Below are 17,822 nucleotides of genomic sequence, written 5' to 3' on the forward strand. Positions count from 1 at the left end.
ATGTGTCTCTGCCTAAAGCACCTTCTGATTGGTTTAATAAAGAGCTTAATGATCAATAGCTAGGCAGGAGAGAATAGGTAGGACTTCCGGTGGGAGAGAGGAACTCAGGAAGAATCTGATGAATGTGGACTAAGCTAGCCAGATTTGGAGGGAATTGGACATACAGTATGGAAGAGGTAATGAGCCATGCATGTGGAATTAATATAAACAGGTTAATTTAAGTTATAAGAGCTAGTAGGGAACAAGCCTAAGACCAAACTTTCATAAAGTCTGTGTTATTATTTGGGAACTGGAGGTCCAAAGAAAGTCCCAGAACAATCTCTTGTATTTTGAAGTTAAGAATGATGGCTCAGCACTTGGAAGTCTAAGGAAGGAGAAACATTTGAGTTTGAGGCCAAGTCCCTATCTCAAAAGTTTGTGATTTTTTTTTTAACCGACCTATGTTTACACTTATAAGTTCAGCAGAAGAATCCTTTCCTTTGAAAAATTCTTTTGATTAAAACAACAGTCTGCATGTAGAGGGAAGTAAGAATTTTCACTGTTAGAAAACTCTGCTTTAATATATACTCCACAGAATGTCTCCATCTAAATCCACTGCTATGAGGCTGGGGATAGAGCTCAATTAGTAGGATGCTAACATAGTTCACAGGAAGCCCTTGGTTTGCTCTCCAGTACCACATATATTTGGTGAAACATTTATAATCTTAGTCTGTAATCTGAAGGGAGGTAGAAGCAGAAGGATTAGAAGTTCAAAGTTACCCTCCATTAACTGGGACAGAAGCATTTCAAATTTTCAGTGTTTGCCTGTACACAATAGGATGATGGTAGTGGTACAGCCACTAATCCTAACAGTAGGGAGACAAAAGGAGAAGACTCTCTGAGTTCAAGGCCAGCCTGGTCTACAAAGCTAGTTCCAGGACAGCCAGAGACACAGAGAAACCCTGCCTTTAAAAAACAAAACAAAACAAACAAACAAACATGACACCGCATCTCATTGAAAAAGGACCAGGACCCAAATTCAAATATGAAGCTTACTTAGGTTTTATCTACACACTTTATACACAGCCTGACACTAACTTAAATGTGTGTGTGTGTGTGTGTGTGTGTGTGTCTACATGTGTGCAACGTGTTAGTGCCAATGGAGGCCAAAAGAGTGCATCAGATCTGGAGCTAAAGTCACAGAAGGCTATAAGCTTACAGAAAGCTAGGTGCTAGGAACTGAACTCCAGACTTCTCACAGAGTATTAAGTTCTCATATCTGCTAAGCTACCTCCAGTCCCCTGAAATTAATTTCATAAAATCTTTTAATGTGATAGTGGTTTTAAAAATCTGATTATTTTTTCCTATTTGTTTTTACAGTACTAGGAACCGAACTGAACACATGCTCGGCAGACATTCTACCCAGAACTACATCTCTGTCCCTCTTATTTTACTCTTTATTTTGAAAAACTGTAAGCTCAGGCTAGTCTTAAAACTTACTCTGTAGCCCAAGCTAGCTTTGAACTTGTGATCCTCCTGTCGTAACCCGCTAAGTAGCAAGGGTTACAGGCTCAGGCACTAGATTCACTGTTGGCTTTCTTTTAGATGAGACAAAGTCTCACACTGTATTGTAACTAAGACTAACCTTGAACTACATAACCCAGGTTGGCCTCAACCTAGTGAAAATCCTTGTCTCAGGATCTTCAGCTGAGGGATTATAGGCATGAGTGATTTCCAGTTTTTAAAAGTGTTTTCTTGGTTGTTCTTTACTCTTTACGGGGAGGGGCCCGCTACCCATTTCCCCAATAAATCACACACGAAGGCTTTTTATGAATGCCCAGCCTTAGCTTAGCTTGTTGCTAGTCAGCTTTTCTTAACTTAATTACCCCTTCTACCTTTTGCCTCTGGGCTTTTTCCTCTTACCTTCTGTATCTCTTTCTTTCGTTCTCACTCTGAAGCTGGCCATGCAGCTGGGTTACTGGCCTCTTCTTTTCTTGCTCTTGGTCTCTTGTGCTCCCAGATTTCTCCTTCTATTGACTCTCTCTGCCTGCCAGTCCCGCCTCACTATTTCTCCTGCCTCACTATTTCTCCTGCCTCACTATTTCTCCTGCCTCACTATTTCTCCCGCCTCACTATTTCTCCTGCCTCACTATTGGCAGTTTAGTTCTTTATCTGAACAATCAGGTGTTTTAGACAGGCAAAGTAACACAGCTTCCCAGAGTTAAACAAATGCAATATAAAAGAAGGCCACGCATCTTTGCATCATTGAAACAAATGCTCCACAGCATAAACAAGTGTAACACATCTTAAATAATATTCCAAAACAGAGTCTCAGTAAAACCCCTAGGCTGGCCTCAAATTTATAATCCTCCTGCCTCAGCTCTTGAGTACTGGGATTACAGACATACAGTATCACACATGGCATAAAGAGTTTGGGCATTTCATGGCTTCTGTTTGTAGACAAGATTTCATGAATTTGAGGTTGGTCTAGAACTCCCTATACAGTCAAGGATGACCTTAAACTTCTGATCTACCAGCCTTCACCTCCAGGGAAGTACTTGAATCACAGGTATAGGGCACCATGTCTAGTTTCACTGAATGCTGGAGATTATGAGCATTTTGAATACTTAGTTTGAATTAGGTAAGCTCAACTTGTAGTTGAGAGATAGGCAAGTCAATAATAATTCCAATTCTGTTTCACTGGTTACTAACCATGTGCCGACACCATGTGTGGCCCTAGAGACATGAGCATTAAATGTTGGTTCTGTCTGTAAGAAGCAGACAGCATGGCTGCTTAGGTGCTGCCTCTCAACAGCTCTTTATATTTTATTTTATTTTTTGAGACAGTCTCACTGTACAGCTACAGCTGGTCTAGAACTCAGAAATCTACTTACCTCTGCCTCCTGGGTGCTGCAATGAAAGGCATGCACTACCACAAGCAGTTAGTATTTATTTTGGTGTGTGCGGTGGTGTGTGAGGAGCTACACACACAAGTGTGTTGAGAGCAGAGGCTGCTGCACTTCACTTTTATGAAGATGCTAAGGATCAAAACTCAGATCCTCATGCTTGTTCAACAAGTCCTATACCGACTGACCATTCCCCTAGTCACCAACACTCTGAACTAGGAGCATGTTTGTATACACAATGCTAGAAATAGGTAGAGAGGTCACCCAAACCACTTGGGCCTTCCACCTCTCTATACCAGCAGACTTGGGGCTCCCTCCCTGGCTTCTCGTATTTCCTATTCATGTGCAGACCCTGGGCAATTTCATCCGATAACAGCTTCTGCACATCTTCAGTATAGAGTTATTCCCTTAGCTCCCAGCCTATGTAACCAAAGGTCCCTTAACAACACTACTTGGACATCTAACAGGCACCTCACACTCAGCAAGAACAAAACCAGTCTGGACAAGTCTTTACCACACATCTGGATTCTAAGTTCTTCCAAGATACAGCATCTCTTTCCCTGTCTTATTGAGGCAGACTTTTACCTTCTGGCTTCATCCCTCTTCAGTACATTCTCAACAACAACAACAACAACAACAAAAAAAAAAAAACCCAGGAAGACCAGCAAGATGGCTAAGTGAATAAAGGGACTTGCCTGCAACCTGAATTCAATTCCACATGGTAGAAAGAGAGAACTGTCTGCCATGCATTTATCCTATGACCTCCACTCCCATGCTGTGGCATGTATAAGTGTGCGCCAACCACACACACAAACCTTCTCAATATGATGGATCTCATGCCCAACACTAGAAATCTAGCCAACTACCTGAGGCTTGTAATGCCATGGATCTTAGAGAACCTACAATCGGTACATTACGACAGCAACATAATTCCTAGCAACAATCCAAACATTTACCCATATTTCCATAGATAAGCATAGTTCTCACCCAACAAGGAAACTTCTCAACAGATGGAAACCACTACAGAAAAACATAACTGATCAAAATGCAGAAAACAAGTGACCATGTGATACCCATCCATAACTGTTACATCTACAACATAGCTCCTGCAATTATGGCTCAGGGATCATAGGGAAAGAAGGGGCCAAAAGACCAGAAAATTTGCTGTGAGGGTACATCTCTTAGAAATGTCAGAAGTACCCATAGCGGCTAATGAGCATGCTGCCTAAACAAAACCCAAACAAGGACCATGTCATAGAAGAGTAGGAATGATAGAAAAATAGGTATACTAAATATTTTACATTGGTATGGAGTTTTGTATAGTGATTTTTGACATACTGTATATATGTTTCTACTCTTGTTTAAGGTATTGTACCTATGTAGCTCATTTTAAAATGTAAAGTTCTAGTCCTTAAAGGCTATTATTACAAACTGTTTAAGATAATTAAGAAATGTGGGTTAGATAGTCATTTATAAATAACAATCAAATTTGTGGCCATGTTGGTATGTTTTTAAGATTAAACAAAGATATAATAGATAGACGGTCTTCAAACACTTCAGAGACCTACAGAATATGGCATTTAAAATGTTTTAATAACATAAGTCTTTTCACGACAGTGAGACATGTCTGCTCTGGCAGCATCAATTTACTTCAAAAAAAAAAAAAGAAAAAAAAAAGGATGATGGGCATCAAAGAACTTCCATACGGAGTTTGTTTTCCTTGTGGCAAAATTGGCTACTGGGCAAGAAACTGTCCTTGCCTCAGCTGCTGACAGAATGGAGTCCAAGCTGAACAAGCAGGTCACAAATGAAAGAGACTGCAGAACTTTGCCAAGATAAGGTAGGCAAGTCCTTCAAAATTCCCGCTTCACAGAATGTTGGTCAGATATTCTAGGACTATTGGTCAAAGGTAGATACTGCAATGTTGCAGAGGAACCTTGGGTGACTACTGAGGCAGCCAGCTGCTTCTGTCTTTTCTATAGTTTTGGAAGTTGTTCCCTCCAGACTTACTGTTTACTCAGGTAATATTATATCCTTCTTGGGTCTCATAGGTTGAAGACTTGATTGTTATAGTTACAGTTTTCCTTGTTACCAGATCCTGAAAAGTAACTCACAAAAGAGGTGCAAAGTGTATAAGGTTGAGAGACATAAAAGTTTAAATAGTTTATCAAAGAATTTTTTTTTTTTTTGGTTTTTTTCGAGACAGCCTTTCTCTGTGATTTTGGAGCCTGTCCTGGAACTAGCTCTTATAGACCAGGCTGGCCTCAAACTCCCAGAGATCCGCCTGCCTCTGCCTCCCAAGTGCTGGGATTAAAGGTGTGCGCCACCACTGTCCAGCAAAGAAAATGTTTTGAAATCTTAAAAAAGATAATCTTTTGGGTTAGCAATACAAGTTAGGATAGAAAGTGAATTAGGGTACGGAACTCTGGACTCACTGAGATAGATAACAGTTTCTCTGAATTCACCAAATGCAGATGGACTGGACATTGTGAATGTAATTCCAACCTGATAATCGTTCTTGTTGTATATAGTTTTATTTATTGTGTTAAGAGTTAAAACCTTCCCTTTTTATTTAGAAAAAAGGGAAATGTGGGATATTTGTACACTAAGTGAAGATATATTAATAAGATGGGTATAATAAAAAGCTGAATGACCAAATAGCTCAGCAGGAGGTACAGGTAGGACTTCTGGGCAGAGAGAGAGTTCTGGGAAGAGGAAAGGCAGTCACCAGCAAGACATGGAGTGGAAACAGGAGGTACAAGATGAAAGATAGGTAATTCCACATGGCAGAACATAAGTTAACATAAATGGGTTAATTTAAGTTACAAGAGCTAGCTGGGGCAAGCCTAAGCTAAAACCCAAGCTTTCATAATTAATAAGTCTCCATGTCATTATTTGTGAGCTGGTGGCCAACAAAAAAAGCTTGCTACAAAGGGAGATATGTCATGGAGACCCAATCCTAGAAAAAGAACTACAACCAGCCAGGCGGTGGTGATACACACACCTTTAATCCCAGCAGAGGCAAGTGGATCTCAGTTTGGCCTGGTCTATAATGCTAGTTCCAGGACAGCTAGGGCTACATAGAGAAACACATTTCAAAAAACAACAACAACAAAATTTCAAGAGAACTACAGCTAATGAAGGAATGCCAAAAGCAGGAGAAACAGTCTTCCCTGGAAGAGCCTCCCCAACTGGTTATCCAGGATCAAACGGTCAATCCTAAACTCATATATATATATATATATATATATATATATATATATATATATATACACAATAGAGATTGTGTAGGTTTTATTTATATACTTAGAAACACACATATATATTTCAATTTTAAAAGATAAATACAAATGTTTTTTTAAAAAAATCCCAGAACAAGTCTGTAAATTTTCACATACTCCTCCCAAACCTTCCAAAGAATTCTACTCAGAATAAATGCCTGAGTCCTCACTGTGCCCAAGTAAGGATCCATGACTGAACCCAAATAATCTTTCTCCATCTTTGCATTAAAAAAAAGAAGAAGAAGAAAAGAAAAACTAAGGTAGGCAGTGGTGGTGCAGGCATTTAATCCTAGCACCCCAGAGGCAGAGACAGGCAGATCTCTTGAGTTTCAGGCCAGCCTGGTCTACAGAGTGAGTTCCAGGACAGCCAGGGCTACATAGAGAACAGACAAAATAGTCTCCAAAAACCAAAAACAAAATAAACAAAAATATAAACTATGTGTAGGTGTGTGTCTGAACGTGAGTGTAGCTACCTGAGGATGTCAGAGGCACTGGCTCCCTTTGACCAGAGAAACAAGAGCTGCTTGACATAGGTACTGGGAACTAAACTAGGGTCTTCTAGAAGAGCAGCAAGTTAGTTCCTTAACCACTGAGTCATCTCTCCAGTTCTCTAACTCACTTAACTCTCAGGTTCTTGGGCACACCAACCTCCCTGGTGCTCTTCCAGCAGTTCACTTACGTCTGTCTGTCTGTCTGTTTTGGTCTTGGTAAGAATGCACTTACAGGACGGGTGGAGTGTTGCACCATTGCCTTTAATCCCAGCACCCAAATAATCTTTCTCCATCTTTGCATTAAAAAAAAAAAGAAAGAAAAAGAAAAGAAAAACCAAGGTAGGCAGTGGTGGTACAGGCATTTAATCCCAGCACTCAGGGAGGCAGGTGCAGGCAGGTCACTTGAGTTCAAGGCCAGCCTGGTCTAGAGCTAGTTCCAGGACAGCTAGGGCTGTTACACAGAGAAACCCTTTCTCAAAAACCAAACAAAGAATGCACTTTCAGAGAGCTAGAGGTGGATAAATGTAAAAGGGTTTGGAGTGAGGAGAGGGAAGGGGAAAATAATGAATGAATCTCAAAAAATTAAAAATATACTTTCAAAGAGCGATTTTTCTTGGCTATCCTGCTACAATCCCGATCCCCTATAAGTTGGCCCACATCACTCTCCCATATGAGCACCATCCAATCCTACACACTCCTGGTCTCCTGCAGAGAAGGTCAGCTACTTCAAGTCACCATTTTTCTTTATGGTCCACTTTTCTAGTCCAATGTCTAGATTAAATTCCTGACACTCAAGGAATTTATAACCAAGTAAGGTAGAGCATGGTAGCTCACGCCAGCCTGGTCTACAGTGAATACTAGGACAGCCAAGATTTGGACACAGAAGGAGGAAGGAAGGGAGGGAGGGAGGGAGGGGGGAGGGAGAAGGTGGAGAAGGGAGGGAGAGAGAAAACACAATTAGAAGAACAACTAGTCATATTACAATGTGGAGAAGGCAGAATTTTCAAGGACCCCCCTCCCCAGGGATTAGTGGGTAGACCATAAAAGGCCATCAAGCAAGCACTACATCAGGAGAAAAACTGCCCCATCATACCCTAAAAAAATTGTGTTTTTATCAGCACTAACACAGGTCTTCAAACACAAGTGTCTTTTTGAGTTTGATCTGTCAGCAGCATTCACTCCCCACTTAAGGTCCCATATGGTGTGGGATACTTTGACACTCCTGAGGCTGCCCAACAACACTATACCTTGAATCAGAAGACAGAGCCAGCACCTAGCCGACAAGAATTGGCCATAGATAAGCCAGCAATTTTTTTTTATTTTTTTTTAATATTTATTTATTTATTATGTATAACAGATGGTTGTGAGCCACCATGTGGTTGCTGGGAATTGAACTCAGGACCTTTGATAGAGCAGGCAATGCTCTTAACCACTGAGCCATCTTTCCAGCCCCATAAGCCAGCAATTTTGACAGAGAAGACATCCAGGAAAGAAAGGGCAGGGGACTGGAGCCTGAGCTTCCTCCTGGTTCTGGGGCAAGGGATGAGAAGTCTGTAGCGGGGTATTCCACCAAAAAAGCTAAGTCAGGTCGATGCTCTGAACTAGCAGGTTTTTACCCCAGCCTTAAGCTCTGGAGTCTTATTGATATATAGAAAGATAAAGACTTAAAGCAGCTGTCCGGACAAGAAGCCCTGCCAGGCTAAGGCGTGAGAGGCCAGACGGCTTTGAGGGGGGCGGGGGAAATGTGTGTAGGCTGTAGGCTATAATTAAAATAACAATAGACTCACGTGGGGCCGACAAGCCAGAAAACTTCATGTAAATGTGCTTAACTTGAACCATTTTCACCTTAAAGGTAATACAACTATGAAATTCCATCTTAACGTAAACATCTCATATTAAGAGCTTTAGGTATCTAAAAAACATCTACAAAGAAAGTGGAATTGAGTGGTGCTCATCTTTAACCCCAGCACTGGGGAAGCACAAGCAGGCAGATTTCTGTGAGTTTGGGGCCAGCAAGGTCTACATATCTAAGAGTTCCAGACCAGACAAGATCGGTTTAAGACGGTAAGGCACTGTCTTAAAAAAGGTGGGGGATGAGGGATAACTAAAGAACTCTATGTTTTATTCACCCCATACCTCCAGCAAGCATTATGGCAGTTTCAGTTATCCAGTCTTAAAAAAAAAAAAAAAAAAACTAACTTCACAAATTTACACCTGGTTCATGCTTCTTGGGGAGTGAAGGTTTCTGCTTCCTCCAGCCATTTAAAACGCTGAAAAGATAGACGCCACAAACTACTGAGATGCGGATTAACGGTAAGCACCACTCCCAAGAAAGAGTCAATTTCATCTCTGGTGCAGCTGTCAGTCAAGATAAACACCAAAAGCAATGCCATTCAAGACAGGTACAATTAAACCAGGTGGCAGGATTCCTTCACAAAGGAGTGGATTTTTGAAGACAAAGCAGCTCTTTAAAAAAATTAATTAAACAAATGAAAACTCTAATGCTGATGGGGGAATTAAAGAGAGATCCGTTGGGGGGGGCGTGGATATTTTTAGGTCTATTAGCAAACGATGTATTTGGTAGATTTACATCTCCAAGACCAGCTCGCCTGGAAAAACAAAGAGCCGTACTCTCTCTCGAGCTTCGGAAGCAAGAGCCAGTTAAGAAACACCACCCACACTTCACCCGGTATTAGGACGCCAAGAAATCAAAGTAGGATGCGACTGAATCACGCTCTCCAGCCGCAGAAACAGAAGCGTGGATCACCTACACAGGTTATCGAACTTTAAAGACAAAAGATGTGCATCTTGTGACTGCTGGAGCATCAGTCAACAACTTGACAGAAGTTAAAGAGCTCGGCTTCCTCGCTCGGGCAAGGAATGGCCTAGCTCCGCGACGCACGGGTCCGCCCCGAACACCAATGTGCCGGCATCCTGATCGTCGCTCAGGCTCCCTGTCCTCCCTCCCAGAGCCGGGAGCCCGCAGGCTGGGGCGCTCCCCGAGGGCCTCAGCGGCGTCGGAGGCCGCGCCGTTGATGGGTGACCCCGAGAACCGGGTGCGGAGCGCAGCGGGGAGGCGCGGTCCGCCCTGCTAAACACACCGGCCTCCGCCCCACCGGGCGGCCTCAGGAGCCCGCCCGCGATGGGGCAGGCGCCCGCCCTCCTCACCTGCGTCCATCTTCCCAGTCGGGTCGCCGACTGACCGTGGTGTCGCTCCGACGGACTACTGCGCGACACGGCGACGGGAAGCCGCGGTAGCCAAGCGCGGCGCAGCGGAAGCGCGGGCGTCGCCATCTCGCCGTACGGCGGTGGGAACGCGGGGGCGGGGCCTCGGCGCAAGTGGGTCCTGACCGGACCCGATCGCCCCGCCCTCCGCCGCCCCTTCGGAAGCACCCAGGAGCCGGCCCGAGCAGCGCTCGTCCGGCGCAGCCATCTTGCCGTACAGACGGCAACCCGCGCATGTCTCGGTACGGACTCGCCGCCCGTTGCGGCCACGACGCTCGCGCCGTGGCCCGGCCGCCCGGGCGCAGCGTGGTGCGGGCGGCAGCGCGCAGCCATCTTGCCGTACGGCTCGGCCGCGGCCCACGTCCCGAGCCGTGTCGCCGCGCTCCCTCGGGGCGGGTCGGACCAGCGGGCGGGCGGCAAGGACCGGAGACTGGCGGCGCCTACGACCGAGGCCCGCAATGGTGATCTGCTGCGCGGCCGTGAACTGTTCCAACAGGCAGGGCAAAGGCGAGAAGCGCGCTGTCTCCTTCCACAGGTACGCGGCCCGCCTCCGGGTCCGCCACGCCCCCGCCCGGGCCGGGCCCGTGGGGAAACTGAGGCCGCGCGGTGGGTCGGGCTCGGGGGACCGGGTGCTGGGGGACGGCTAGCCGAACGCAGCTGAGGTGGGCGGACGGGTCGTGGATCTTTGTGACCTTGGCCCGGACCGCCGGCTCTGGGGACCAGCGCGGCCGTGCCTCGGGTAAAGCGGCCGAAGGGCCCCCGCCGCCACCTCCACCCACCGGCGCCGCACTGATTTGGGCTGGCGCTGCCAGTTTCAGGAGCATCCTGCAAGGACGCTTTCTCGGGTTAATCCTGCTCTTAGGTTTCGAGCAGTTCTCCGCTCTTGCCTCGGCGGGGCAGCTCGCTTGGAGGTGTGTGGCAGGAGTGCGGCCCGGCGTACGCAGCTCTACTTCCTGCATCCATAGCCCACATCGCTCTCCTCCGGGGGTCCTGCGGCCAGGGCACTGGCACTGAACACCTCCCGCATGCTGCATTCCGGTAGAGACCAGCGGGAGGACCGTGGAAGGGCTTTCTGGACGGGTCTCGGGTGGCCCCCGGGGCGGGCCGCGCCTTCCTAGGGCTTTCAAGACTCCCCATTTCAGTAGGTCCTCTCCTATGATTTCCAGCAGGAGTTACAGCGAGCGAAGGGACTCTGCCTTAGAAGCCGCTTCGCACGTCCTACCTCTTGGTACTTGTTAAAATTTGAAGATGGGAATGGCACGTGTCTGTTGAAAGTTCACAGGGTTTCATTGAGTCTCGGGTCTTTGGGGTCTGGTTCAAAACAGAACCTAGTAACATTAAACAATCTTACAGATTAACCAGAATGTTTCCGTAGCAATTCTAGTTAAAACATGCCCCAGAAGTTTTGTTAACAATTTTTGAAAAGGAGGCAGAGTTGCAAGGACTACGGCTTAGCATTCCCTCTGTGCTAACATCGGTAGATGGAACCCGAATTGGGGGCGGGGGAACTTGAGGAATCAAGCTCACAACACAGTGAGAAATAGAGTTAGAAGGTCGCGTTGCTTAGAACATCCAGATCCATCCTGTTAGGGCCGGTCTTGATCCACAGCTGTCTCCTGAAGGCTGGAAGACTTCAGGTGGATCGCGGCCACCAACCCTACAGACCCTCCCTTAATAAGTCATCAGTAAATAGCTTCATTAGAAGAGGGAAGAAATTAGGTATGTTATTGAGCATCCCTATTTTTTCATTTTCCTTTTATGACGCATACAACATAAATTTGCCATTTTTATTATTGGGGTGTTTTGTTTTTTTGCTGTTTGTTTTTGGTGTTTTGAGACAAGGTCTCATTGAATAGCTTTGTTGGCCTAGAACTCACTGTTACAGTCTGTGCAGATCTCAGACTGACAGCAGCCCTCCTGCCTCTGCCTCCCAAGTGCTAGGATTATACATGCACGACACCACAAGCAACTTTTTATTTATTTTATTTTATTTGAGACTCTACGTAGCCCTGAACTCACTATATAGACCAAACTGGCCTTGAACTCTCAGAGGTCCAACTGCCTCTGCCTTCCAAGAGCTATACTTCTAATCTTCCAGCTCCTTTCCATCTGTTTCTTTTCTTTCTTTCTTTCTTTTTTTTCTGAGACAAAATCTCAGGCTAAGGACGTAGCTAAGGATGACGCTGGCCTGAGTCATCCCACCCTCCTCACCTCCTGAGTACTGGAACTACAGGTATACACTACAACCGCTGGCTCACGGTTAGTCTGGAGCTTTGGGGCTTTATGCTGAAGCAGTTTCTTAAAGCTAGCTGTTGCCTCACTACTTGAGCCTCAGCTATTTCCTGGTGTCTGGCTCCCAGCTCCGTTGCCTTGCTTCTCATTAGGGTTCTAGCAACCAGACCCTGCTTTTCAGGTACTGGAAGATTTGATCAGTAGTCCACTTGGGAAAGCTATTTCTGGTTGTCTGGGTTCTACCTGCTGTCTCTGAGCATCCTTTGTGCCCAGGATCAATTGCCACACCTAGGAGGAGTGTCTTTAGTTCCTCTCTACCCTATAGACTCAGGGTCCTAAAGATATACAGGAGGGCTTTCTCCTTTCCATTTCAGTAATGATCTGCAAGACGGTCCTGAAATCCTTATGAGTTTTTAAGTGGATGACATCAGTATGGGTTTGGATGCCTGCAACAATACTTGATTTGCTGTTATCGACGATAGTTTTAAGGAAGGTCATCTCAGTATTTCTAAGTACTTTGTTGTGTGTCCTGCAGATTCCCCCTAAAGGATTCCAAACGACTGATCCAGTGGTTAAAAGCTGTTCAGAGGGATAACTGGACCCCCACAAAGTATTCGTTCCTCTGTAGTGAGCATTTTACCAAAGACAGTTTCTCCAAAAGACTGGAGGACCAGCATCGCCTACTGAAGCCCACAGCTGTGCCCTCTATTTTCCACCTGTCGGAGAAGAAGAGGGGGGCAGGAAGCCATGGCCATGCTAGGAGAAAGACCATGAGGGGCCACACAAGCACAGCAACAGGGAAAGGAGCCGTAGGTTCCTCACTGCCTTCAACAGATAACTTGATGGCCAAGCCTGAGTCTCGAAAGTTGAAGCGAGCTTCTCCACAAAGTGATGCCGCCCCCAAGGCCACTCCAGGTGCTGTCTGTCAAGAGCAGGGGCAGTCCCTGGAAAGAACTCCAGGAACTGGACTGGCTGTCCCTCTGGCCACCCACCAGAAGGAAGCAGAAGTGTGTGCTACAGAGGCTGACCACCAGAAGGCCTCTTCCTCTGATGATGCAGGTGGGGCAGACAAGAGTGGCATCTCCATGGACGACTTTACGCCCCCGGGATCTGGAGCTTGCAAGTTCATTGGCTCACTTCATTCTTATAGTTTCTCCTCCAAGCACACTCGAGAGAAGCCGTCTGTCCCCCGTGAGCCCATTGACCGAAAGAGGCCCAAGAGAGATATGGAGCCAAGGTGCAGTGGGAATAGTGTGGCCCAGAGTCCCCCAAGTTCCTCACTTACAGCCACCCCTCAGAAGGCTTCCCAGAGCCCCTCTGCCCCTCCTACGGATGTAACTCCAAAGCCAGCTGCAGAAGCTGTGCAGAGTGAGCACAGCGATGCCAGTCCCATGTCCATCAATGAGGTCATCCTGTCGGCCTCCGGGGCCTGCAAGCTCATCGACTCGCTGCACTCTTACTGCTTTTCGGCTCGGCAGAACAAGAGCCAGGTGTGCTGCCTGCGGGAGCAGGTGGAAAAGAAGAACGGAGAGCTAAAGAGTCTCCGGCAGAGGGTCAACCGCTCCGACAGCCAGGTTCGCAAGCTGCAGGAGAAGCTGGATGAGCTGAGGAGAGCGAGTCTCCCCTACCTCCCCTACCTAAGTGGCCTGCTGCCCCCCAGCCACGGTCAGTACTTAGCTGGTGTGCTCCCTTGCCTTCCTTACTCTGACTAGGAGAGGTTGTCCTGCTGTGTGCCTGATGTCTCTGGGCTCCACATTCCTTGTGATCTCATGACTATGCTCATTGGCCAGGGAACCCAGGGTATTGGAGACCTAGTCACAGGAAAGGCCTGTGTGCGTGAAGATTTAACATTGCCAGTGGCCGGGCGTGGTGGTGCACACCTTTAATCACAGCACCCAGGAGGCAGGGCAGGTGGATCTGAGTTCAAGGTCAGCCTGCTATACTTTAGTTAGTTCCAGGCTAGCCAGGACTGCAGGGAGCAGTGGTTCTCAACCGTCCTAATGCTGTGTGACCCTTTAATAGATAGTTTTTCCATGTTGTAGTGACCCCCAGCCATAAATTATTTTCATCACTACTTCATAATAACTATAATTTTGCTACTGTTAGAAATCTAATATAAATATCCGTTCTTTTTCTTTGCTCAGTGTAGCCCTGACTGTCCTGGAACACTGTAGACCAGGCTGGCCTCGAACTCAGAGATCCTCCTACCTGAGATCCTCCTACCTCTGCCTCCCCAGTGCTGGGATTAAAGGCTATGCACCACCACTGCCCTTCATATATCTGTTTTCTGATGGTTTTAGGCAGCCTCTGTAAAAGAGCCTTCAATCCCCCAAAGGGGTCACAACTTACAGGTTCAATGTTGAGATCCACTGACATAGGGAGCTTTTTTTCTTTTCTTTCTCTTTTTCCTTTCTTTCTTTCTTTTTTTTTTTTTTTTAAGCTGGGCTTGGGGTTTGAGACAGGGTCTCACTATGTTACTCTGACCATCAGACTTGACAACAAGATCTCTTTACTTTTTGAGCCTTCTCATCTGCCCCTTTATTTTACTTTTGAAAACTCATTTCTAGGCTGGGCATGGTGGCACATAACTATAGCCCTCAGAACCCGGGAGGTAGAGGCAGGTGGATCTGTGAGTTCAAAATCAGCCTGGTCCATATAGATCCATGTCAGCCAGGCTATATAATGAGACTCTTATCCCCAAAAAGAAAAAAGAAAAAAAATGATTTTGATTACTCGGTATTCCTTTACAGAGTAAGGATGCGTGGCTAGTGTTCAGTGCATACAGAAAACTTTTCTGACCACATTCACTTTGTCAGTATCAACCTTTGCCAGGACAGGTGTGATGGATTGGTCTGCTAGAGCAATCTTTAGGGCCTCCTGACTCTGGAGAGAGCATGCTAGGAAGAGCAGCCTCAGTCACAAGCTGATGCGGGTGTACTCCTTTTGTAAACCCTCGCCCATAATGTTGCTTTTGGTGCCCTTTTGCTGTGACCACTAGTAGAGAACTTTCTGAGCAATTAGCCCTGGCTCTGTCTACATTGTTTCTGTTGTTATTATATTATTATATTGTTTCTTTCTCTTTGTTTTGGTTTTACTTATTCTGACTTCTGCAAAATTTCCTAAAACCTGAAGTTGAGGCTGTGAGTCTTTTCTACCTGAGGGCCCATTCTGGATTGCTTTATGCTATATTCATTCGTCACCAATACTTCATCATCTCACTCTTGCGTCCTTCTTAATCCTAGAGCTATTTAAATGGTGACAATGGCTCTGATGTAAATAGGTTAGTAGAGGGGAGGTCATTTTTGGAGTTATTTTAAATTTTATTATAATGAGACTTAATGCTATGTCATCTTTAAGCCTGCTTTTTAAAATGTTGAGATTTCGTTGTGGCTAGCACAGTGATTTGAAAGTGGATCATCAGACCTGTCAGCAAGTGTCTTTCCTTTTGACTTGAGTTCAGAAGAAAGTGTCCTCTCTACTGGCTGGCTACAATACATTGCTCTTTTCCTGACTGAGTCTGAGACCTTGGCCTCCTGTGAGTTGGAAGAGTGTTGCCTAACTTCTGGTAAGGTATACAGTCAACTGATTTCTAGAAAGGCGAGGCACTCTCTCAAACACCCTCCTGCGATTCCAGAGGTGCCTGTGTCCTCTGGGTGTCTGTCAAGTTAGTTTGGGTTAATCTTTTGAGGTAGGGTCTCACCGCGTAGCCCAGACCGGCCTTGAACTTGTGGTTGTCCTTCAGCCTCAACTTCCCAAGTGCTAAGATAGCACACCTGAACCACCACACTTCTCTGTATTTGTCAAATTTTGCCTTAGATTTCAAACCCTTGTTAGGTGTGTACATCTTCCCGATGACCATAAGCACAGAAAGCCTTTCTCTCATGTAAAGACATCTTGTTTTTGAGATTGAGTCTCATTTTGCTCTCTGGCTTCATTCCAGCTTTCTGTTCTGCCTCAACCTCCAGTTCCCTGAGTAGTTGGAGTCTCCAGACTTTGCTTCTACTTCAAGGCTTCCTCTCCTCCCTTCTTTTCTCCCCTCTCACAGGTGTTGTTGCCAAGTCTGACCTTGAACTACTGGTCTCTTCCCTCAGACTGACAGGCGTGGGCAACCACACCCACCCACGTTACTTCTCTATTCCTTTCATTTCAGTCTTTTCACATCACTTTATTTTATAAATAAATTTTAATTATCTTTAAGAGTTGCTTTGTAGGGTCATTTAATCTGCTTATTATCATTATCAATAAGTTGGAAATTTTATTCTTAATTTGTTAACCTTTTCCTTTTTAGTTGTTAATATGTTTGATCTTGGAGATGGTCTCACACTACAGCCCTAGCTAGCTTAGAACACAACTGTGTAACCCAGGCAACCTCAAACTCAGCAGTCCTCCTGCTTTGGCCTTCAAGTGTTTGCAAAACCTGAACCACCAAGCCCAGTTTGTTACTCTGTTTTAAAAACAAACATGCAATCCTGGGTGGGGTAGTCAACATGCTTTCAGGACTTGAAGACAAATTCAAGATTTCAAGACCATACTGGGCTATATGATATATGAATTATGTGTGTGTGTGTGTGTATGTGTGTGTGTGTATGAGTGCATTTATGTGTAATATTCCTCTTTCTGTGACTGTAAATAGCTGATTAGTTACCATGCCTTAGCCTGTTAGATCAGATAGATAGGCTAGGGTTTCGATTTGTACTGCTTGAATTTTCACCTCTTCAAGTAACCATTAAATATTTGGTATTAAAATTAATATTCTGCTGGTTACTTTATTCACCACTGTGTATGTATTAAAGTTTGTCCTTTTTGGAAATATCTAGTGGTTTATCGGATTTTTGTTTGTTTTAGTTTTTTGTTGTTGTTTTGTTTTTAATTTTTTAGCAGGGGCCAGAAGAGGGCATTGGATCCCCTGAAGTTAGATGCATGCAGTTGTGAGTGGTCAGACATGGCTGCTGGGATGTGAACCAGCATCCTCCAGAAGAACAAAAGTGCTCCTAGCATATCATTAGCCTCGCCATATCATTAGCCCTTTTTTTGTTTGTTTGTTTGTTTTTGAGAAGGTTCTCACAGCTTGGTCTGGAACTTGTTGTATAGAGGATGTCTGGCCTCAAATTCACAGGAATTACCTGCCTCTTGATTACTGGGATTAAAGGCAAGTGCCATCAGGCCCAGTATCTGGTCATTCATTCATTTATTGAAGTTCTTGTTCTAGTGCAGTTTTGAGAGAGGGCTGATTTGATTGACAGGGTTTGTTTTTGTTTCCCCTTAAAAGAAGCTTTTTCAGTCTGATTTGAAGGAATTATTCTGCCTCCTACACCAGTTGCCTTATCCATGACTTGCCCCTTCTTCAAGCGTAGTAAGAGTTCTTTGTTACCTGTTGTGTCTGCTTTGGATCTCGTCACTCTTGTGTGTTCTTTGACCTAAAAACTCAGGTTTTCAAATGTGAAATTTTGTTGTTGTTTTTTATTCTGTCTTGGTGTGTTGGAAAAGGATGGCTGGTCTTATGCAACTTTACTCAGTGAGTTAGAGGATTCCCTCTGCTGTGTAGGGACAGTGCCCAGGGCTTCCAGGAGACACAGAGGAAGTAGAAGTCAGGCACTGACTGGGGCCTGAGAAGGAAAGGATGTAGAGAGCAGAGTCTAGAGCTGGCCTGAGCACCAGGGAGGATGGTACCTCCTCCCCCACAGAAGCCAAGGCCTGGGGCACAGGCA

At 45.4% G+C, this 17,822-nt stretch overlaps 2 protein-coding genes across 2 annotated transcripts in view; one reads left to right on the forward strand and one right to left on the reverse strand.

The window, feature by feature from the left end:
* LOC121433413 (cysteine protease ATG4B) overlaps nucleotides 1-9,972 on the reverse strand; it is a 39,852-nt gene extending 29,880 nt beyond the window's left edge. Inside the window, exon 1 of the mRNA XM_041631793.1 lies at nucleotides 9,826-9,972. Within this exon, the coding sequence (XP_041487727.1) occupies nucleotides 9,826-9,835 (10 nt within the window). The 5' untranslated portion in view covers nucleotides 9,836-9,972. The remainder of the gene's footprint in view (nucleotides 1-9,825) is intronic.
* Nucleotides 9,973-10,086: 114 nt separating this feature from the next.
* The window catches only part of LOC121433412 (peroxynitrite isomerase THAP4), a 39,718-nt gene continuing 31,982 nt past the window's right edge, over nucleotides 10,087-17,822 (forward strand). Inside the window, exons 1-2 of the mRNA XM_041631790.1 lie at nucleotides 10,087-10,417; nucleotides 12,650-13,779. Of these exons, the coding sequence (XP_041487724.1) occupies nucleotides 10,341-10,417; nucleotides 12,650-13,779 (1,207 nt within the window). The 5' untranslated portion in view covers nucleotides 10,087-10,340. The remainder of the gene's footprint in view (nucleotides 10,418-12,649; nucleotides 13,780-17,822) is intronic.

The sequence above is a fragment of the Microtus oregoni genome, unplaced genomic scaffold (assembly GCF_018167655.1).
Source record: "Microtus oregoni isolate MIOR12 unplaced genomic scaffold, Mior012 000038F_ref0000394, whole genome shotgun sequence".
NCBI classification, from domain to species: domain Eukaryota; kingdom Metazoa; phylum Chordata; class Mammalia; order Rodentia; family Cricetidae; genus Microtus; species Microtus oregoni.